This window comes from Salvia splendens, chromosome 7 (genome assembly GCF_004379255.2).
Source record: "Salvia splendens isolate huo1 chromosome 7, SspV2, whole genome shotgun sequence".
Classification (NCBI taxonomy): domain Eukaryota; kingdom Viridiplantae; phylum Streptophyta; class Magnoliopsida; order Lamiales; family Lamiaceae; genus Salvia; species Salvia splendens.
This window is the reverse complement of record NC_056038.1, coordinates 33835448-33856529: the sequence shown is the minus strand read 5'-3', so window position 1 is coordinate 33856529 and position 21082 is coordinate 33835448. Positions and strand designations below refer to the sequence as shown.

The window sequence follows — 21082 nt, the reverse complement described above, 5'->3', positions numbered from 1 at the left end:
AAAAAATTAAAAATATGTTGTATGTCACCTACAAATTGGACGACGGAACTCGTGCTCATGCAACGCCCCATGCTCACCGCTTTGCAATGGCATGCTCTATCAGCAGCACGAACGCTCTTATCGAAAAGTACTACGACGCAGAAGCTCTTATATAAATTACATAATTTTGGAATAGCTTTTTCATGCAACATTTCAAATCCCTAATATTTGAAATAGCCAATATAAAAGTACTCACTTGAGATATTCTTACAAGTTAGTACAACACATGATTTTATGATCAAAAGATTGTGAATGGAATTTGGCTTGAAATTTTCACATCAAGGATCCGACAACGCCAAGGGCAAAAACATAATTTGAGACTAGAGAAGATCTAGATAAAGTTAAGATTCCAAAGTGACGATCAAATTAAGATTCCCAAGAAGCTAGCCAGTTAAAGTTGACATTGACACTCACTCACAGATTCACAGCCACTACAATCCAATGAGCAAGAACAAAATCATGAGCACATCAAGAAAAGCCATGGCTTTGCCGATGGGGCTGAACTTTCTCCTCCTCCTCGCCATGGTCGCCACCAACATCCTCTCCCTCTACCACCTCTCCTCCACCATCCAATCCACTCCCCCCTCCCCTCCCCCCGTCCCCGACCACCTCATCCGCCAGCTCTCCACCATCCGCGCCACCATCAACCACCTCCGCCCCTCCAACAATCCCCCCTCCTCCTCCTCCGCCGCCGCCGCCCCTTCCGATCTACTCCTCTACACCCGCTTCTCCCCCATCGCCTCCTCCTGCAGAGACAACCCAATCCTCCTCCACAACTACATGAACTACACCCCTTTCTCCCCCTGCCCTGATGATTCCCCCTTAGCCGAGGATCTCATCCTCAGAGGCTGCCACCCCCTCCCCCGCCGCCGCTGCTTCTCCAAAACCCCTCCCTCCCCTTCTCCCCCTCTCCCCTCCGACCCCTTCTCCCCCCTCCCCGATAAAACCGCCCTTTTCACCCACTACACCTGCAAAACCTTCTCCTGCTTCGCCAAGCAGAATCCGGAAATGGGATTCGACATGCGGGTCGAGAAATCGAGGTATTTGACTTCCGAAACGGATCTGGATCTCTTAATTCCGCAGCTCTTTAAGCTGACGGAGTCCGCCAAGAGCGTGATCCGGCTAGGGCTCGACGTCGGCGGCGGGAGCGGGACCTTCGCGGCGCAGATGAAGCTGCGGAATGTGACTGTGGTGACGACCACCATGAATCTCGGGGCGCCGTACAGCGAGGCCGCGGCGGCGAGGGGGCTGGTGGCGCTCCACGCGCCGCTGCAGCAGCGGCTGCCGGTGTTTGATGGGACTATTGATCTCGTGCGGTGCGGCCACGCCGTGAACCGTTGGATTCCCGTGGCGGCGATGGAGTTCTTGTTTTTTGATGTGGATAGAGTGTTGAGAGGTGGGGGGTACTTGTTGTTGGACCGTTTTTTCAGTAAAAGATTGGATCTTGAGAAGGTTTACGCGCCGTTGATCGGGAAATTGGGGTACAAGAAGGTGAAGTGGGCTGTGGCTAGCAAGAGTGATAAGAATGGCGAGGTTTATTTGACTGCCCTCTTGCAGAAGCCATTGATTAGATCAACCTCCGAATAAGGTAGTAAAAAAAATTAGACTGATTGTGTAATTATGACTGCTTCAATGCTTGTCTGGGGTGGAAATTGGGTGTGCAAGTCTTCTGATTAGGCATTGTGTTATATCTAGTGTTTTTGATGCTCTAATTTAGATGAATCTTGCATCTGCAGTTGCTAAACATTAGCACTGAGTTTAAAGATCAAGTAGTGATATGATTATAGTGTTCTTGGTTGGAAGTTGAGAATGTTTCTGATTCAATTATGATTTTTGCTCATGATGAAGTGAACTTCTATTGTAATATGTTTCTGCTTCATAACCTTTGTTAGTACATCAACACAATCCGTTCTTGGAAATGTAGCATCTGTGGTCTGATTTGAACTATCTTATCCTTTTACACAATAGTCTGGTTTAAACAATGCAAAGATATAGCTTTTGTGCTGCATTTATATCATGTGATTCCCTATTCTTAGAACCACTTACCTTTTCTCCTTGCTTCCTACGCTTTCTTCTGCTAATGTTCTCGCGCTGCAGGTGGTCCGTGCTAATTTTTTTACTTCGTCTCCAAATGTTGATTCTTCCCTTTCGTCCGGTTGGATATATATACACATACAGGCAGATAGTTCGATTTGTCAGCAAATCCATTTTTAGATTCAGGCAACCAAATAAGGCGATTGTTGGAGCAAGTGTACAAGGTACATTTTCAAATTTCCGACAGATTAGAACTGGCAACCGCAAAAACCAACATGTGCTATTCTGGATTATAGGTTGATAGAACAGGGGATGCTTATTTTCATACAGTGTTGCAAGAAAATCAGCATTTGATAACTTTTTTTCTTTTCCCTCCAAATTCTCTCTGTATTTTTTGAAGTTATTTTAGCAATTTCAGACACTGTATCAGAGTCTGTAGTAATGTACCCCCAATGATTAATAATTTGATACACTTTCTTGATAGTGAGGGCATCCACCATGGGGCGCCCCTATGGCGCGCCACGTCAGCAGTTTTATCCTCCTACCCTCCTACCTGCAATGACGTGCCCTAAGGCTCGCCCTATATGTTTTTATATTGTTTTGTTAATTAATTTAAATGTTTTCAAATATATAATGCAAACTAATTTAAAAACACAACGAGTAACCAAAAACCGGCGAATATTGCATTAATAAATACACAAAAGTTACACGATTCAAGTTGGCTAATCTACGCAATTCCCAACTTCCGGTGCAACTCATCGATCAACCCCCGATGAATTTCGGCTTCGGTGGGGTCTGTACACTTCTTGAAGGCCTTGTGCGTCCTCAACAACGTCTTCGCCATCGAGACTGCTGCCAACGACTCATACGCGGCGGCCGTCGCGCTCGAGGCTGGGATCGGCGATGGCGCGGCAGCGGTCGAGGATGATGTTGCCGCCGCCTTCCCCTTGGCCTTCGCAGCCTTGACGCCTATAGGACGCAGGGAGGACATCGGTGTGCCGGTACTATCGTCCTCCATGTACGTCCGGTTGAGGTCCACCGGACGAGTTCCGCTTTCGCTGCTCGTGTAACCACCAGCTTCGGTGGTCTTCGTCCTCTTTGTCGCCCCGGTGTGCAGAATCCCGCCTTGAAACTTCTGCTTGTCCCTCAAAAGCGCTCAGATGGCCTCGTGCTTGAAGTCGTCGTACAGGGACTGGTACGACAGCAGCGCTTTAGCGCGCACGTCGCTCAAGCTCTCGCCGCTCCTCTGCCCCCTCGCGCACTTTTCGTACTCCGACGAGAACAGGTTGATTTGTCTCTTCACCTGGTCCCAGTGCTTGCGGAGCTGCTCCCGTTGGCACTTGTACGCGCTCGACGATGCGCTCCCAGTACGCCTGTTGCCTCTGGTTGTTCCCGAATATCGGGTCCTCCGATATATCCACCCAACACCTCGCCAATACGAGGGTTTCATCCGGCTGGTAGTTTGTACGGCCGGGGGCGTACTCTTCACATACTCTCGGAGGTGACAACTCCTGCGCGCGCTGCCGGTTCCGCTTCTTTTTTGCGGGGGCGGAAGCGGATGGGATGGCGTCGGCGGCTGCGCGTCGGGAGGGGGCGACGGGTCGGTTTGGTGACGGCTCAATGTCAGACAAACCGTACGATTCCGTGCTGAATTCGAGACCGTACTGTGCGTTGGCGTCCAACGACCGATATTCCTCGGGTTCTGTACTCGGCCAACGCGCCTCCCCAAACATCAGACTATTGGGACTTGCATTCATGTCGTCAAAATAATAAAAATGTGAGTTTCGAGAGTGAAATCGTGAAAATGAAACGTTACAAATGAAGGTGGGGTAGGAGTATTTATACAAAAATAAAAAAACGTGTGGCATCGTCTGCGACCATCGTCCGCCGATCCCGCAATGGGGCGCCCGATGGCGCGGACGATAGCTCATCGTCCGCCGAGCCCATAATCGCGCGGACGATGGCGCGGACGATATGTCATCGTCCACGCTTCAACCGCGGACGATGCATCGGGCGTGGACGTACGACACGGACAATGGCGGGCACCCACAATGGGGCGGACGATGGCGCCCGTAGATGATGGCGCGCATCGGGCGTGCCATCGGGCGACCCATTGTGGATGCGCTGAATATTATACATATTTTATACTACTACTATACTGTATTACAATGAAGTTATGATGATTGATGGCAGTTATGTAATTCGGTTGTTCTCGAATGTGTATAACCTTATCTGATGTTGTTGTTTTCACGCATATATTCTTCTTTCCGTTAATGTAAGAGTATCCTCATCCATGCTCTTGCCAAAGAGTATGGATGTGTGCTCAGACTCACTTTTATTAATTTTTTACTCTCTGCTCTTCCCCAAGAGCACAACACTCACATTCATGCTCTTCTGCAAGGACATGCTCAAGGGTCCCACCATTCCATTATTTAATTTAAATACTTCAATTACTAAAAATATTTCTACAATATAAAAATACATTAAAAATACTCGAACTACTATTACAAATTTAAAAAATATAAAAATTACATAATTAAATTCTAAAAATAAAAATTACGAACTTAAAATCCTAAAAATTAAAAATTACAAACTTAAAATACTAAAAAATAAAAATTACATAATTAAAATCCTAAAAAAATGAAAATACATAATTAAAATCTTACAAATTAAAAATTACATAATTAAAGGCTAAAAAATACCTCCGTGGAAGACTAGTTCTCCGGCCCTATCCCCAATGTTTGTCGGAGACCTCGTATCATTGCCGATGCGCTTCAAGTTGCTCGGGAGACATGTGAGACGTCTCGGCCATATTGAGTTGAGCCAAGAGGGTCCACAACGAGTTGGTGGGAGGTTGAGGTGGCATAAAGGGAGCGGGAGCAGGAGCGGCGCGACGGCGGTTGGTCGTCGCCTGTTTCCTTCCTTGCGGCCGGCGTTGGGGCTACCCAAGTTAGCTCCAGCAAGCTGGCTAGCCACCTCATCCTCGCCGGTGTCGGATAGGGATACCGACCTTGACCGTTTGCTGGAGGAGCTGGAGAAAGATGATACGCCTCCCTTATACTTCGGATGTCCACGCACCTCCTACCAAGCGTTGAGGTACTTGAATGATTTGTAATATTGGGATTGGTAGGTCACCAAGGTGGCACTGATGATGTCGAGCTCGCTCCCTGCCGACCACTCTTCCTGGAGGTAATACCCCTGGAACTTTTGGATTTTTTCGTTGGCTCTGAAGATAGCATTGCGCACCATATTCTCATTGCGCTCGATGGTTCCATCCGGCCGGTTTTCATTGTACCAGCGAGAGACGCGGAACCAAAACCTATCCCCGCTTTGGTTCGTGTCAACCTTCGGATCTTCGGAGATTGTCAAATAGGCTTTGAATAACTGATCCATCTCCCCCGAAGTGTATGGGGTGCGGACGTGAGTGTCACCGCCATGACCCTGAACATGAACACCACGAGGAGTAGGAGTAGGAGGAGTTTGAGTGCCGCCGCTCCCTCCCGCTCCTGGTTCAGGTGCCCACCCGTATTGCCCATCGGGGGCATCTTGGTCGTCCACCGGGTAAGGCCGGTAGCCACCCGGAATTTGAGAACCTTGGGTTTGAGGAGGGGCCGAGAATTGCGTTTCCGGACTAGGGAATGGTTGTGAGTCGAACCATTTGTGGTTCCAACCGCGGGAGTCGGAGCCGGACATTTTTTTTGTAAGAGTGAAAGATTGAGAATTGATGAGAGAATTTAGATGAGAATTGTGTAGTGTGGTGAGAAATTTTTTGTACGGAAATGAGGGTATTTATAGATGAAAATGTGAATTTTGGGGGAAAAAATTGAAAAATAAATTAAAAGTGGTGAGAAAACGGATATAATTTATTGGGAAGTGAGAAGATATATTTTTTTTAATTTAAAAATGATTTTTTTAAATTAAATTCAATTTTTTTAAAAAAAAAACAAAAAAAATGAAAATGTGAACGGCCCACGTCTGCCTGCTCAGTGGCACGGACGTGCTCGATGCATCGAGCAGCGCCGTACCAGCGGCAAGAGCACAGCGGCGGAAGCACAAAGCCGCGCCAACGTCACGCACGCCGTCCTTCAGGGAAAGAACCGATGCGGATGCTCTTATTCGGTCACTTTTTACTTTTTGATATTTATGTATAAGAATATGTATAATTAATCAATTTTGAATAATAATAGCCTACATATCCCAAATAATAAAATTCCAATTACCGTACATACACGGAAGAAGAAAATTAAAAGGAAACCAGAAATTATCAAAATAAACAGTGTCAACTACTGTATTTTTCAATAATTCAAAAGCAACTTTCTCCAAAATAAATTAAAAGGCAACTTTCTTCAAAATAAATTAAAGGCAACTTTCTCCAAAATAAATTAAAAGACAACTTTCATCGTAACGAGGAAACCAAATAACAAACTCTTAATTAAGATTAACATATAACTAAAACAATATCGTAGAAAGTTTATGAACTTTGCACGTTTAATGTCTTTTCACAATTTTGGACATTTTAAAACTAAAATAGCAATCCTCGTCAGAATTATTAACACCAATCTGGAATATGCCAACCTCATGAGTGTTTTTTACTTAATTTTCGAAATTATCGAAATCAATCCGGAATATGCATTTAACAACAGGCGTGACCGCGTGGAATTCGTGTAAATAAATTTCCATTTATGCATTCATTATTTTGTAAAGGTTTCAACTTATAAGGGCACCCACAGTGGGGCGGATGATAGGCCGTCCGATGTCTCGGGCGCGCCATCGTCCGCTACAATGCGTCGTCCTCGCCCGACAGATAGTCCGTGGAGGAAGCGCGGACGATATGGCATCGTCCGCCCACTGTGGGCGACGCGGACGATGCAACGCTTTTTTGTTTTTTTTTTTGAATTTTGTCTATTTATTAAACCTCGTTTCTCATTCTATTTTTCATACGAACATTTCTCGCATCTCTCACATTTCTCCATCTCTCACAAACCAAAATGAACCACGACGACGACCGGAGTTCCTCGGAGGGCGGTAGTCCGACATTGACTCAAGCCTTAAATGCAGCCGTTCAAGACGCAATGACAGACGGAATGCTTAGCCGAAATGCAGCGCGAGGAGGCGGCAGCGGGGCGCCCTAAGGCGCAACCAACAAGACCATGCTCAGCTCATGAACGACATGATTGAAGAAGTGTAGGCCCGTAACCGTCGTCGCTGAGTTTGCGTATTTTTTTAATTCGTATTGTAATGTATTAATTTTATAAATGAAATGAAGGTTTTTCTCAATTTTTGTATTTATTTAAATATTCAAATAAAAGAAAATGCTTAGAGCAGTCCCTTAGGGCGGCTCGCCGCACTGCAGGTGAAAGGGTAGGAGGATAAAATGATGACGTGTCGGTGCATAGGGCGGGCTTTAGGGCGTGCCGCCCCACTGATGCCCTAAAACAAAAGAATTGAAATATAAAATCACAACGAAGGCATTCAAATAACTGAAAATTCATAGTGCGTCGGATGAATTTTCAACATACTATATAATAGAGTACTCCATTTAATGTCTGCCTTTTACTTGTCTGGTGGAAATTAGGTGTACACCTCTTCTAATATGCATTGAGACGTTAGAACTGAGTTTGATGATCAAACATATGGATTTCATAAACTTTGTCCAAGTGGAGACTTCATTCTTTTAGTTGGAAATTAATCTAGCTAAATGTGAAATGTTCTATGCAGCATACTAAAATTTGAAATTAACAATTTCTCGGTATAATTATATTGATCTAGAGTTATTTAGCAATGAAATAATTAAAATAGAATTTTGTTTTTCTCATATATTTGGCCATGCTCTATTTCATCCAATTTCGTGAACCATGGCCAAATTTAAATTTCGATCTATTTCATAATAACAATTACGAAATCGAACTGAATTTGATAATTATATTGTTTGATCAAATATATTCCTGTATTTATATTGTTTGAACTTCTAGGTAGTAGTCAAAGGCTGGAATCAACAGAAGACGAGAGAAAGAAAACCAGAACCACCAATCTGCCAAAGAGTTGGAACTAAATCCAGAGTCATGTGTGCCTACCTCCATTGCCATATTTTCAACTGCAAGCCAAGAAAAGCAACCCTTATTTTATGTTTGATATATAAGAAAAGCTAAAAAGAAATTTGTTTTTTAACTTCACTTCACTATCTTACCATTTCTCAGTTTATGAATCAAATGAAACCTGAAAGGGCTTTCATGACTTGCCCACGCGCACTTTTCAATGCTTCACCTATCGTCTGCATAGGAAGAAAGAAACTAGCATCACAACTGGAGCAAATACAGTCCATAAACAAGATTGCAGAGGCCATAAATAAGTTGAAACCAACCACATACCAGCTCTTCTGCCCCAGGATCAAGGCTAACACCTGTTGCTTTACGTGCAATGCTCTTTGCATCAGTATCTACAATAATGCTACACATGATATAGAGAGAACATCAACAAACTTGTAGCTTATGTATCTTAGAGCGATAAATAACGAATCTTTAATTGATTTCGAGTGATGGTGCCTACCCGCCATCAATAGTTTCATCAAGGCATAACAGAACGAGGTCCAGATGTGTGAGCGCCTCCATCTTGTTAACCTTTTTCCTGCATGAAAAATATAGCAAAAAAAGTTTACTTGCACAGAACAGAGAACACAACTAGTGAACATCCCCCATAGGCAAACGAGATACGTTACTTGAGTACAATAAAAATGGCACCAAGCACTGCCTCAAGCACAGTGGCTAACAGAACTTCATTTTCTTCTTCACCCCCAGTAACATAAAAGTGCAGGTCTTCGATAAACTTGTATACAACGATTTCGTCCTTAAAGATAGTTACCTCAGCTGGCAACAAGTCACCAAAGGCTAACCATTAGTATAAGAAGCTAAGCTATCTCTATATCTACTAGCCTTGACACATATGAAAACAACATAAAATTTGTACAAAAAAGCACCTTCAGTTCGGGCATTTTTCATGTGAGTCATGGAGAATACATTCTTCTCGAAAGTTCGCCTCTCTTCATTAGTAGGCCAGTCATCTGAATAGAACTTGCTTGCTACACGCTTCCCTTCTAAATCAAGAATGAGAATGCTCTTCACAAAAGGCCCAAATTCCTGCAAAACAAGAAAAGCCAACCCACCATATATTACTAGTGTACAAGAAAACAAGAGTGAGGATCATCCCACATTGTGAGAATATGAGAGGATTGTTTTCAGTCATACAGAAAATCTGGCCAACAATAAAGAAAACTACATGCCCTCCATGTTTATGTGTTCAGAAATTTCTCTCCAACCCAACAAAATATCTGATCACTACTCATTAGTTTTCATGATTTATCATTTTGATCTATTTCTTTTATGCAATTTGAAGCTCTGCCCACATATGCTTCACAGAGCTGCAAATATTTCCATTTTAAGTAAAGGGTTCAATGAAAACCTAATAATCAATACGCAAAATCGCTCATCAATTAAAGAAAAACATTAGGTAGTCTGTGTTTGATGAGCACGATCATTTATACAATTCAATCTAAGAATCACGAAATTGGCAAATCTGCAATGAAGAACCCTGGTTTGTGTGTGTGTGTGTGAGAGAGAGAGAGAGAGAGAGAGAGAGATTTACCATGGCTGATGGGGAAAAGCTCGCGAAGATCGTGCCTTGAACTACAGAAACGAGTCTCTATACTTTCAGCAGTAGTAAAAAATTTCACTTGTTTCTCTGTAAAATGGGGAGAACAAAAAGGCGATATTTAAGCATTCATAATTCATTGTTTGAGATATTACCGTAATGCGAATTATGCGATTAAGCAAATTAGGTATAAAAATTTTGTATTTGTATGTAGCGGTGATCATGATACATTAATACAGTAATACGTACATATTAGTGATTATGCAAATTTCTTACAATAAAATTTAGTATTCCTAGGAAGCATTAATCTTGGTATATAAGGTCATCCGCAATGCTGTCTCTTAGGTCATCCACAACGCTGTCACTATACCGTCTCTTAATCGTCCCTTAAAACACTATTTGCGAGTCCCCATGTACTTTTTTACTCCATCTTAAATTACTATTAATTCAATTTCATTTTTTTATTTTTTTTCCACCAAATTCAATTAATAAAAAACACACTTCATTAAAAATAAAATAATATTACAACATAAAATAAAAATACAACTTAAAATTTTAAAAAAATAAAAAAGACAATTAAAATCCTAAAAAAAATAAAAATGACATAATTTAAAATACAATTTTATAGAAAATAAAAAAAACTACTCCTCCTGCGAATCATCTCCCCGAAGGCGGTGGAGGTGCCCTGAGGCCACTTGGATGCGGGATACCAAGTTGTGCCGCCATAAACAGGACTCTGTTAAGCCAAGCTTCGTATTGGGTGGGCGTAAAGCGGGAAGTGTCCGCCATTGTGGGAGTCACGCAGGGCCTGGGAGCGCGCCACGTCGCCGCGGCTCATGGCTAGCTGTCCCGCGTTACGTCCCGGCGGAACGGGTTTAGTGACGAGATGGTGACGGGCAGGGGACGAGAAGGGACGGCCGCGTGACGGGTTCCGGGCCACCCGCTTGACGCGTTGCGGGTGGCCTTATCCGTCTCTTAACCGTCTCATCCCTTAACTATTCATTGGCCCCACTGTACTTTTCACTTCATGGTGACGGGCTGGGGACGAGACGGGACGGCAGCGCGATGCCGTCCCGTCCCTGCGTGACGGATTCCGGGCCACCCGCGTGACGCGTTGCGGGTGGCCTTATCCGTCTCTTAACCGCCTCATCCTTTAACTATTCATGGGCCCACTGTACTTTTCACTCCATCTCTTAACTAAGAGACAGAACCTGGAATCCTCCGTCTCTTATCCGTCTCTTAACCATCTCTTAATTTACTATTCATTCAATTTCATTTTTATTTTTTTTTCCAACAAATTCAATTAATAAAAAACACACTTCATTAAATAAAATAAAAACACAACTTAAAATCCTTAAAAAATGCATAATTAAATTCGTGCAAAATAAATAAATAAAATATAATTTTATAGAAATTAAAAAAAACTACTCCGCCGGTGAATCATCTCCTGAAGACGGTGGCGGTGCACTCAAGCTACCTAGAGGTGGAATACCAATTTGTCATGCCATATACTCAATTCCGGCAAGATGGCTTGGTATTGTGGAGGCGTCATGCGGGAAGTGTCCGCCATCGTGGCGGTTAAGTACATGGACAATAGGGTGTTCGAGCTCGAGACCGAGCCCGAGCCCACCTTGCTTGATTTGCCTCGGCCCCTCCTCCCTCTGGCCGCCTTCGCCGCCTTGGTCCCTTGCGGCCGACGGCGCCCACGAGAGGACCCCTCGGCATCGTCTGCCGTGCCCTCAACCTCATGCGAGGCAGCCTCTTGTGCAGCGCTGCCTGAACCGCCCCCACTAGACGAGTATTGGCTACCTGCCTGTGCTTCGTGCGCTTCGAGGTCGAGCTCGAGCTGGACCGCACACCGCCGGCCCACCTTTCCTTGTCTTTGACGGCCTCCCAGACATCGACATGTCTGAATTCTTTGCCGGTGTCGTCGAAGTGGACTCGCAAAGCCGATCTCAGAATGTCGACTCCCGTGGCTCCGCTTTGGTAATAAGCCACTTCGTTCTTGTAGATGCCGCAGAATTTTTTAACCTCCCTGTCGACTCGGTCAAAGTGAGGGCGGAGCATCTTCAATGTGCGGCGGCGGGACCCTCTTTCCTTGATCTCGTTGTAGGCTTCGGTGACCTTTTCCCAGAAGCACTTCCGGGATTATTGATTCCCGACGATGGGATAGTATGAGACGCTGATCCAGGCGTTGTACACCGTCATCGTGTCCTTGCGGCTGTACGGATTCCGGCCTACATCCTTATCCTCCTCGGCCGCCTCCGCCTCTTCCTCCATGGCGTCGAATGCCCTGGAGCTTCCACCGCATCGTCCTCCTTCCGGATAGGGTTCATCCGGATAATCTTCCCGAATTTGGGATAATCCATGCGAATACCTCGGGGCGGAGGGACGAGTGTATGCATCCACATCAAAATGGGGTGGTTGGTACCCCCGGCGTCGACGAGCCCTGGGTGCCCGGCGTAGACGAACCGGAACCGGAACCACCCAACACGTTGTACATGCCCCCCAGTCGCCAAATGCGTTGATGTCAAACCCGCCGGAGCCGCCACCGCCAGAGTTTCTGTCGCCGGACATTTTGTGATGAGAGGTTAGATGAAAATTGGAGAGGAAATGGAGATGATTTGGAGGATTTGATGTGTGAAATGAGGATGAAATAGGAGTATTTATAGAGTAAAAAAATAAAATAAAAATAAAAAAAAGGAAAACGGTCGAAAAACAGTAATATTACTATTTTTGATTTTTTATTTATTTATATTTTAATTAAATTTGAATTTTAAAAAAAAATGATTTATTGCGTCAGCATGACGATGCTCACTCGCGGGCCGGCGAGTTGGCGTCACGCATGGCGGCGGAGCGCGCCACGTCGCACAAGCGAGTGGCGAGACAGTCCGCGAGGTGTCTCAGTGGGACGGGCGTCTCGGCGAGACCGGGACGAGACGGGGCGCTGCAACGCGTCTCGCCGCCGTCTCGTCTCGGCATGACGAGATATGAGCCACCTGCTAGACGCGTTGCGGGTGGCCTAATTACAGTAATGCTCAATCCATGATATTTCTTAAATAAATGTGAAAATAACATACTGTAGTAAATTAATAGTATTAGATATGATATTTCTTAAATAAATGTGAAAATAATATAATGTGGTAAATTAATAGCAGTAGTATTAGATTGGAGTATAGGGAGATCATTTTCCCATCAATTTTAAAGAGAAATTATATCTTTAATTAAATATACTGAATTGCGTAAATAATGATATGGTTGTGGAAATCTGTTTAATAATAATGGGCCCATAGTCTACAAATAAAAATTGTAAAAGAGCAAAAGTAACCTTCCATCCATTCCAAAGATGACCCATTTTCTTTTTTTCAGTTAAGATGACTCACCAATAATAATGGGAACACTTTTATTATTTATTTTATTTTTTCTTTTATTTTATTCCATCTACTTAACATATAAAATAAAGTTATATAAAATCCGTGTCAACTAAGGAAGAGATAATCTTCCTTAGAGGGAGTATTGAAACAGAAAAATGCTCAAGTTCCAATTAAGAACACTACTACTCAATTCAGATAAAAAAAAACACACTACTACTCAATTCAAGATAAACCCTGATTAGCATCTTCAACTCAAACTGATTAGTGAAGATTCCGCTTCTTTATTCCGCATCTTCTGGTCAATCAGTTGTTCATTTGGATCTCTGATCTCTTCTCATTCTCCTTCTCCTTATGAAGTTGTTGCAAGTTTTTTGAACTTACTGAAGTCCCAAGTTCCGAAGGTATAACAGCTCTGGTTGCTGCTGAGAGTCCACATTAGATTTCATCGCTGCCATCTTCGTCAAGTATATATAGAGTGAGGGATAAAGAGATTTTTAAAATTCACCGGATAAAATCATACCGTTAAATATTTACTAGTATCTTTCTCCCTTGCGATGCAAGGTTCAATTAATTTTTTAAAATTTAATTTAAAATATCACTTTATCATTAATTCAATTTGAAAACTAAAACAAACTAAGCTTGCAAAACTTAACATCTACAAAATATTACAAAATATATTCGCAGTAGGCGTATATATAGACTACATATGTATATGTTCTAAAGTTTTCATCCTATTTTTTTCTCTTCTAGAATTCTCTACTTTTTTCTTACACTCCATTTTCTATTTATTCCTAGATATTTCTATTATAAATTATCTATATATTTTAATTACAATTTATTCCTAGATATTTCTATTATAAATTATCTATAAATTTTAATTCAAAAACCAAGCTTATGGTTTATTTAAACACATGCCGTACAATAAAACAAACTAAAATAAAAAGACGATGAAGTGTAGTTCAGTTGATAAAACATTTTTTCTCAATCCAATAGGTTAGGATTTAAGTCGATAATTAAATAGAGAACCATTATTGATCATTTTTTTCGATAAAATAAAATACAAAATGTAGATTAAGTAGGTTTTCAAAAGCATATAAACTTAGGTTTCTATCTCAAATATATGCTACCACTTCAAAGTTATAAACACGGCCTCACTCGCCGCACCTCCGCCTCGCCTGCCTCATCGCCATACCTTGTAGCATTGTCACTCGCCTGCGCTGTCCGCTTGCTATGCCGAGCTTGCTATGGTTTGCTGCAGTAATTATTGATTTTTTTCAATTCAAACATTCTAATTTTATTGTTTATATTCAAATTGATTTTGTTTCTATTATAGATTAAGTTACTGCTTATGTTCGTATGGTAATAAAATTAAAATCTCTCCATATTTAGATATACATAATCACTCATGTACATAATTAAGGTTCTCACTAGAGTTATAGAGGCCATCTGACTAGCTAAGATAATCATCAGATTTGATAAAAAAAAAAAACATCAAACCTAATTTGATTACTTCAAACAAGAATCTAAATACAAACACTTGACATCAATGGAACTATTGTCCCAAAATTTTCCACTAATGAGAAAAGTGTCTCTTCTTTACCCTGATGCATTCCCCATTACTGCTCTCTCATATCTTGATCACTAGCGGCCAGATTCCCTGCTTGTCCTTCGTTTGATTGTTGAACTCCGGTGCTCACATTGACTGGAACATTTTTTTGGAGGACCTGCAACAGCAGCAATGAGATGAAAGCATGCTAAAGAAAAAACTAGCAAAAAGATGGTTTGCTTTCTGGGGAAGTATTGAAAACCAAGAAGCAGCAATTGGTATGTGCTGATGATTTGATAGTTTTGATGTTGGTGATGTGATTAACAAGCATAATGTTGGTTTTACCTTATTGTTGGACTCCAGGAATTCTGAATCAAAGAGAATCGGCCTGCAGTGCTTATCTTCGTTCATCAAAGTCGTGTGCTTGAAATGGGCAACGAGGGCAGCCTTCCCTTGAATTCGAGCATATGCCAAATAAGCGACTTTTTCGCTGTTGAATTTCTCCCACCTCTTTCCATTGAATGCCTGCACAAAGCAAAATTTGGGAGTGATGACTATCTACCATACAATCAAATGATTGACCTTATTCAACGCAAAATTCTTGACAGACCTCATAAAATGGGATAATGTTTAATGGAGACAGAAGGTTGATAAATGCGTAACCAACGTTGCATTTATTCTGAGAAGAAATGAAGTGTTGTGTGAGGCATATTGCAAGGAATAAATAATAAAGATGAAGTAGCCACAATTGGCAAGAAAGTTGACCTGGAAATCAATGGGCAAATAGAGAAAATCATAAGTTCCTTTACAATGTTCATCAATGGTAGCCAGTAACATCTTTGATGTGTATCTAGAAAAAAATCCATGAATGTCAAAATTCTTTAGCAACAAAGAAGATGTAGCGAAAGCATTAATTTAAGGGACGTACTTGTTGGGGATATTTTTTATCATCAGAGTTGTTCGAGTGTCTTCACCAGTTCTAATCTTGTCGATATCAAGTTGAAATTGATTCTTGTTATTTATTTGGATCCCATTGGTGTCAATGAGTCGGGACCTCCCACGTTCGGCCAAAGCCTCCCAGTTTGACGCTGCAGGTCCGGGGAAACGAGCAATACCATGAAACACATGACTCGGTCTTGCAGATGATATCATGCTAGAAACAGGGGATCCTTCTCCCACTGATACTGACTTCATCAAAGGAACAGTGGAATTGGTAACATCACGATAGCTGAAATCATTTAAGTCGCCCAAGTAAGCAGCACGTGCACAACCAGGTCTAGCAAATGATGATCTGGGCGACTCATGAAAATAGCCGAATTTTTGTTGGAGGGGGACAGCAGATGGAGCAGATCCAGCATGGTAGCGGTGATGATGCTGCTGGATTTGAGACCAGTTGTAAAGACTCCCGTGATTACCACCAGATATAAAAGGATTCCTTACAGCTTGAGTTATTGGTGTAGAATTGGTCTGTTCGGATGAACTTCCCCAGTAAAGCTCTGGACCAGAAAATGGTACGGAAGGGGATCCATTGAAAGTCGAAGAACCAAAGAAAGAATCAGACCTGACAAACTGACTCGACTTCTGCTCTGGAAGTGAATGAGACAGTTCAAAGGTATCTTGCCTGCCCCAACAGCTACCTGCTGAACTAAAACCAGGTGATTTACTTAAGTTTAGCAGAGGACTTCCAACATTAGGGCTGCTGAGGTGAGGCCACGTAGCTGCACGAACACAGTAAAAGTGTCAAAGATAACTAGCAAAATAACTACCACTGATCTGAGCACCTATGAGCCATACCAGAGGGCGAATTCCCAAGAGGCAAGCCTACTTTGTGCAAGGTCCTTTCATCTTTCTCAACCTCGTGATTCATATGCAGCAGCAAACTAATGGTACAGACAAGGTAACGTAAAGTTAAAGAATTCAACTTTTACTGCATGAGAAATGTATGTGAGAGGAAGAAACAGTCGCATATCAATATATAACCTTCTACGTGCCCCACCAGGCCGACTAGGTTCCACCTTTATACGTTTTCCAGCTAAATCGCTTCTATTCAGGGATTTAAGGGCAGCTTCTGCAGCTCTGACATCATAAAATTCAATAAATTTATGATGTTTCTTATGTGGCGTTTCCCTTATCTGTTTAACACAGAGATGCAAAAGTTCCCTATTAATATCAAGTTTTTTCACAGGCATGTGTAGAAATATGTAGTGGAAATAGACAAAAGACTACCTCTTTGACCTCGCCATAAGCCCCAAAAATTTGTAGAAGGTTCTCGTTGGTGACTGATGGGTCCAAATTAAATACTACCAGAGTTCCTTGGTTTATTTCCTTGTCAGAAGGGTTCTCCTGGATTGGAGAGTTTGGGAGGACTGTCAGAGACAACGATACAATACAAGAATGCAAGCGAAGCATATACATCAAACCTTGGGAATTGAGAAATGAATATCTAGCTTTCTCCTCCGGAGTGGCTTGTTTTGCAATGCTCGCATGGCCGTTCGAGCAGCACGAATATCGTAGTAAGAAACCATCACAAAACCCCTATGTTTAGATGCAGTGTACAATGTTCTGATATCACCATACAGCTGAAAATGATGAAACAGAAATGAGAACGCAGGGAGAGTCCATTAAGTGTTTCATTTTCAGAAGTCCCGGTGCTTACAACTAACATCTCAGACTTTCTTAGTTAGACCATATGTGATAGCTATAATCAAATTAAAGCCAATGGCAACCGATGCAGGAAAAACAAGAAATACCAAAACCTGGGCATTGAATACAGATATTGCAGAAATAAACAAGAAAAAAAACAATTTTATTGTAATGTAAATTGTAAAAGAAGAAAATACCAAGAATCCAAGATATCCACTGAGGTAGCATGAATACCTCAAAGAGTGTTCTAAGTTCTGCATCCTCAATGTTACTATTGATATTGCGAACAAATAATGTTCTGGAAGGATGCTCTCCTAGAGGGTGTTCCCCAGCAACTGTGCCCACGCCATTAGTTTGATTGGAATGAGCCACTGTGTTGCCAATGCCATCATTGGATAAACTAAGAGTAGAAGAACCTACTCTCGAGTTTTCTTGGGGATCAGATTCCAATTCTAGACCTCCTCCACCAAAAAGATCGTATTCCTCTGTATCATCTACTATATTGGGCAACCAATTGGCCTCAAAATCATCCATTATCCCAGCTAGGAGTTCATCCTCATCATCGGGGAGCAAGCTTCCAACCGCATAATTACCCTTTAGCTCCTGATCAATATCATTTAAGCTGCTGGAGGTATCATGCATGGACTGAATATCACTCTTCCCTTCACTGCTACTCACTGTGAAGAATCAAACACGTAAAGAAATAAAATACTTACTAAATTCTTGAGAGGTTAAAAAGGTACTGCAGCTGAAAGTATGTCGGGGTGCTTACACTTGACATTGGCAAGAACAGGCAACGAAATTGAGTGAAGTGAGGCATCACTTGGCACGCGATAAGAATGAGATTGGGGAAAGAGCTCCCACGAACTAGTTCCCATCTTGTCCGATAGATCTTTTAAGCACCTGGCACAATTTGACCTCATGGCTTATCAGGGATGACTATATAATTTTTTTCTCATGAATTGTTCTAAAATCCACCAAAATAAATTCTCCACTCTCTACATATTGCTAAACCAAAAAAATGAAACAGGCATGAGATGTTTACATGATAAAGCATTAACTGAACACGACTACGCGAGCTTTGGATTCCATATAGATGAGCAACAACATTATAAAAGTAAGCTCATGAATTCTTCACAATATCTAACTGATATAATGCAGCTACTCAAATAATATGCAACATACAAAACAATCACATATTGCTGGAACAGTTAACTTAGACATTTCTTAAACTGTTATACAATCACTATTGATCTCCAATGTCCATATATGCATCTCTATAAGCACTACCCCTCACTCATACAGAAAGAGGGGGAAACACAAACACCTGATAACTCTCCAAAACAGCCCACATAAAAAATTCCAGAGCCAATCGATATCAAGCAATAAACATAGTGCATTTATAAGAGCAAAAGAATACCTGAGGATAAGAAGTTCAAGGAGCCCACTGATATCAGTGAAGAAACACCAAAAGCATTAATTCTGGGCCGAATATTGCAAGCAAAAGGGGAGCGCATGAAAGACAAAAAAAACAAAAGGAACAGAAACGTGAACAGCAAGAACTCCTCAACCTTCTTCCGTCTTCGTTTTCATTTCCCCCTTTTTCCCCACTCAATTAATACACAAACGACATAAAATTAACACACATTGATCGCAGGGAATGCAGTGAGCACAAATGATTTGACGGCCGAAAAATTTAATGGACGATTTTATTTTGATTGAAATCAATTTCAACTGCTATTAAATGTTGATTTGATATCCACGTGCATATACATACGCACACATAGAATCCAAAAAAGCAAATGAGAAAAATGGAATTCAAATCAATAAATTAATATATGTTCCAAGAATCTTTTGTGGGAGAAAGATGAAGACGACAGAGTGTGCAGACAATAATATAATCCCTGTTTAGGATTAATACGAGGATTAAGAAATGGGCATAGGGGATTAGTTTGAATAGATTAAGAGGTATTGTTTCACTTTTAAAAACTTTTTATAGAATATGATAATAACTTGAGTGTTTGCTGAGTTGTACGTTTAATGCGGATTAAAAATGGAAATAAATTTGTTTGAAGTTCCTATCCCTAAAATAGAATATTTTGATTTAGTGAAAATTATCTGATGTGAAGACTCAAGAGAATTGCGGCGGCGCTGGCTGCAGAATGAAGTTTGATTTTGGTGTGCTTTATCCTTTTTTTTTCTCCATCAAATCTATACTCCCTCGATCCCCGCATACTTGAGTTCAGACTTTAAAAATTGATAAAATTGTCAATTAAATCCCAATTTTTAGTTGATTTATTTATGATTTTGTCCCACTGATTATTAAGGGATGGGATCCTCTGCTGTGCACAAGTGCACAGCAGCCCATGCTGTTCCTCACAATGTAATAAAATAATATATATTTATTTAATTAATTTAATTTAATTAATTTGATTATTTTATTTGTTTGTATGTAACAGCAGGGGCTGCTGTGCACTTGTGCACAGCAGAGGATCCCAATCCGATTATTAAGTTAACTAACATATCCTCCCTCCGTGCAAAAAATAAGAATAATTGAGACGGTAAGAAATTAATATAGCATATATTTTCTCCGTCTTATAATAAGAGTTACTATATTTTACTTTATAATAAATAATAAATAAGTATCACATTCCATTAACTCATTTCACTCATATTCTATTATGAAATTAATATAAACAAATTGACCACATATTCTACTAACTTTTCCAATTCGTTATTCTTTACATTTCTTAAAACCCGTGCCCCTACTAAATGTGACTCATATTGTGGGACGGATGGAGTAATTGGTAAAGTAAGAGAGATGATGAGAAGTGTAGTTTAAATAATGTTAGTGGATAATGCGACTCTCATTATTATTATTATTATTATTATTATGGTGGGTCCTAGTGATATAAATTGTAAATAAATCGATATATATGGGTAATAGTTTGGTAAAAAATTTCATAATTGGAATTGAAATATTTTTATGGGACGGACGAAAAAAGAAAAGTGTTCTTATTTTTATGGGACGGATAGAGTAACACTTTCGCACTTGTCCCAAAACTTAAAATTTTCGGCTATTATGTGGTACCGTGGACACCCCTGTTTTCCTACATGGACATAAACATCGTTTATTTAAAACGATGTTGTCTCAACACCTCTCAAAACGATTTCTTTCCATTCCATCATTTTTAGATTTGGGTGTTTTTTTCAAAAGAAAAACATACTTGGTTCTTCATTTCATCATTTTTTAAAAATTTTGTAATACCACGTCAGAATGTCATGTCATTAAATAATGACAAACTTAAGTGTCATGGACTAAATAATGTCACGTACACGGCCGAAAATTTTAAGTTATGGTTTAGGGCATCAGCCATGGGGCGCCCTATGGCGCGCCACGTCATCAGTTTTATCCTCCTACCTTCCCACCTGCAGTGGGGCGCCCTATGGCGCGCCACATCATAATTTTTTTAATATTTACAAAATCCATACGAATTTAAAAAAATTAATAAATCAAAATACGAATTTCATTTCATTTAATAAAAATTAATACATTACAATGCGAATTAAAAAAACGCAAACTCAGCAACGGCGGTTACGAGCCCACACTTCTTCAATCATGTCGCTCATGAGCTGCGCATGATCCTGTTGGTTGCGCATTGAGGCCTGTCTAGATAGAACCTCATTGAAGCCTAACGGTAACCCTATATCGGATGTCTCGGTCGACGTGCCGGACGAGCTAGATGCACGGTCATCTTCATTCCAATCGGTGATGCTTCCGCCTTCATTCTCGACTATCATG

At 41.3% G+C, this 21082-nt stretch overlaps 3 protein-coding genes across 6 annotated transcripts; 1 reads left to right on the top strand and 2 right to left on the bottom strand.

Moving 5' to 3' along the window:
- Window positions 1-421: 421 nt before the first annotated feature.
- LOC121742666 (probable methyltransferase At1g29790) lies at window positions 422-2556 on the top strand. Of its 2 annotated transcripts, XR_006038086.1 has the most exons (3): window positions 422-1627; window positions 2137-2297; window positions 2370-2556. XR_006038086.1 is itself a non-coding variant. In XM_042135872.1 (2 exons), exon 1 carries the CDS (start codon window positions 481-483, stop codon window positions 1624-1626), a length of 1146 nt encoding a protein of 381 aa, XP_041991806.1. In that variant the 5' UTR covers window positions 422-480; the 3' UTR covers window position 1627; window positions 2137-2556. The 2 variants fall into 2 exon arrangements, 1 of the variants encoding a protein (XP_041991806.1); XM_042135872.1 differs by having other exon boundaries at window positions 2137-2556.
- A 5411-nt stretch (window positions 2557-7967) lies between these two features.
- On the bottom strand, window positions 7968-9868 carry LOC121811488 (coatomer subunit zeta-1-like). The gene is made up of 7 exons (XM_042212361.1): window positions 9712-9868; window positions 9047-9206; window positions 8789-8936; window positions 8620-8697; window positions 8442-8520; window positions 8261-8344; window positions 7968-8167 (listed from the first exon to the last, which is right to left on the bottom strand). Exons 1-6 carry the CDS (start codon window positions 9712-9714, stop codon window positions 8279-8281), a joined length of 534 nt encoding a protein of 177 aa, XP_042068295.1. The 5' UTR covers window positions 9715-9868; the 3' UTR covers window positions 7968-8167; window positions 8261-8278.
- Window positions 9869-14568: 4700 nt separating this feature from the next.
- Window positions 14569-19247, bottom strand: LOC121742634 (protein MEI2-like 2). 3 transcript variants are annotated; one of them, XM_042135834.1, is made up of 12 exons: window positions 18701-19243; window positions 18053-18183; window positions 17515-17957; window positions 17058-17216; window positions 16864-16980; window positions 16618-16769; window positions 16432-16517; window positions 15566-16355; window positions 15403-15487; window positions 15248-15316; window positions 14983-15162; window positions 14569-14815 (listed from the first exon to the last, which is right to left on the bottom strand). In XM_042135834.1, the coding sequence occupies exons 2-12, from the start codon at window positions 18156-18158 to the stop codon at window positions 14708-14710; spliced, it is 2295 nt and encodes a 764-aa protein (XP_041991768.1). In that variant the 5' UTR covers window positions 18159-18183; window positions 18701-19243; the 3' UTR covers window positions 14569-14707. The 3 variants fall into 3 exon arrangements, 2 of the variants coding, with proteins under 2 accessions (XP_041991768.1, XP_041991769.1); XR_006038084.1 differs by lacking the exons at window positions 15248-15316; window positions 15403-15487 and having other exon boundaries at window positions 18701-19247; XM_042135835.1 differs by lacking the exons at window positions 18053-18183; window positions 18701-19243 and having other exon boundaries at window positions 17478-17691.
- Between the last annotated feature and the right edge of the window lie 1835 nt (window positions 19248-21082).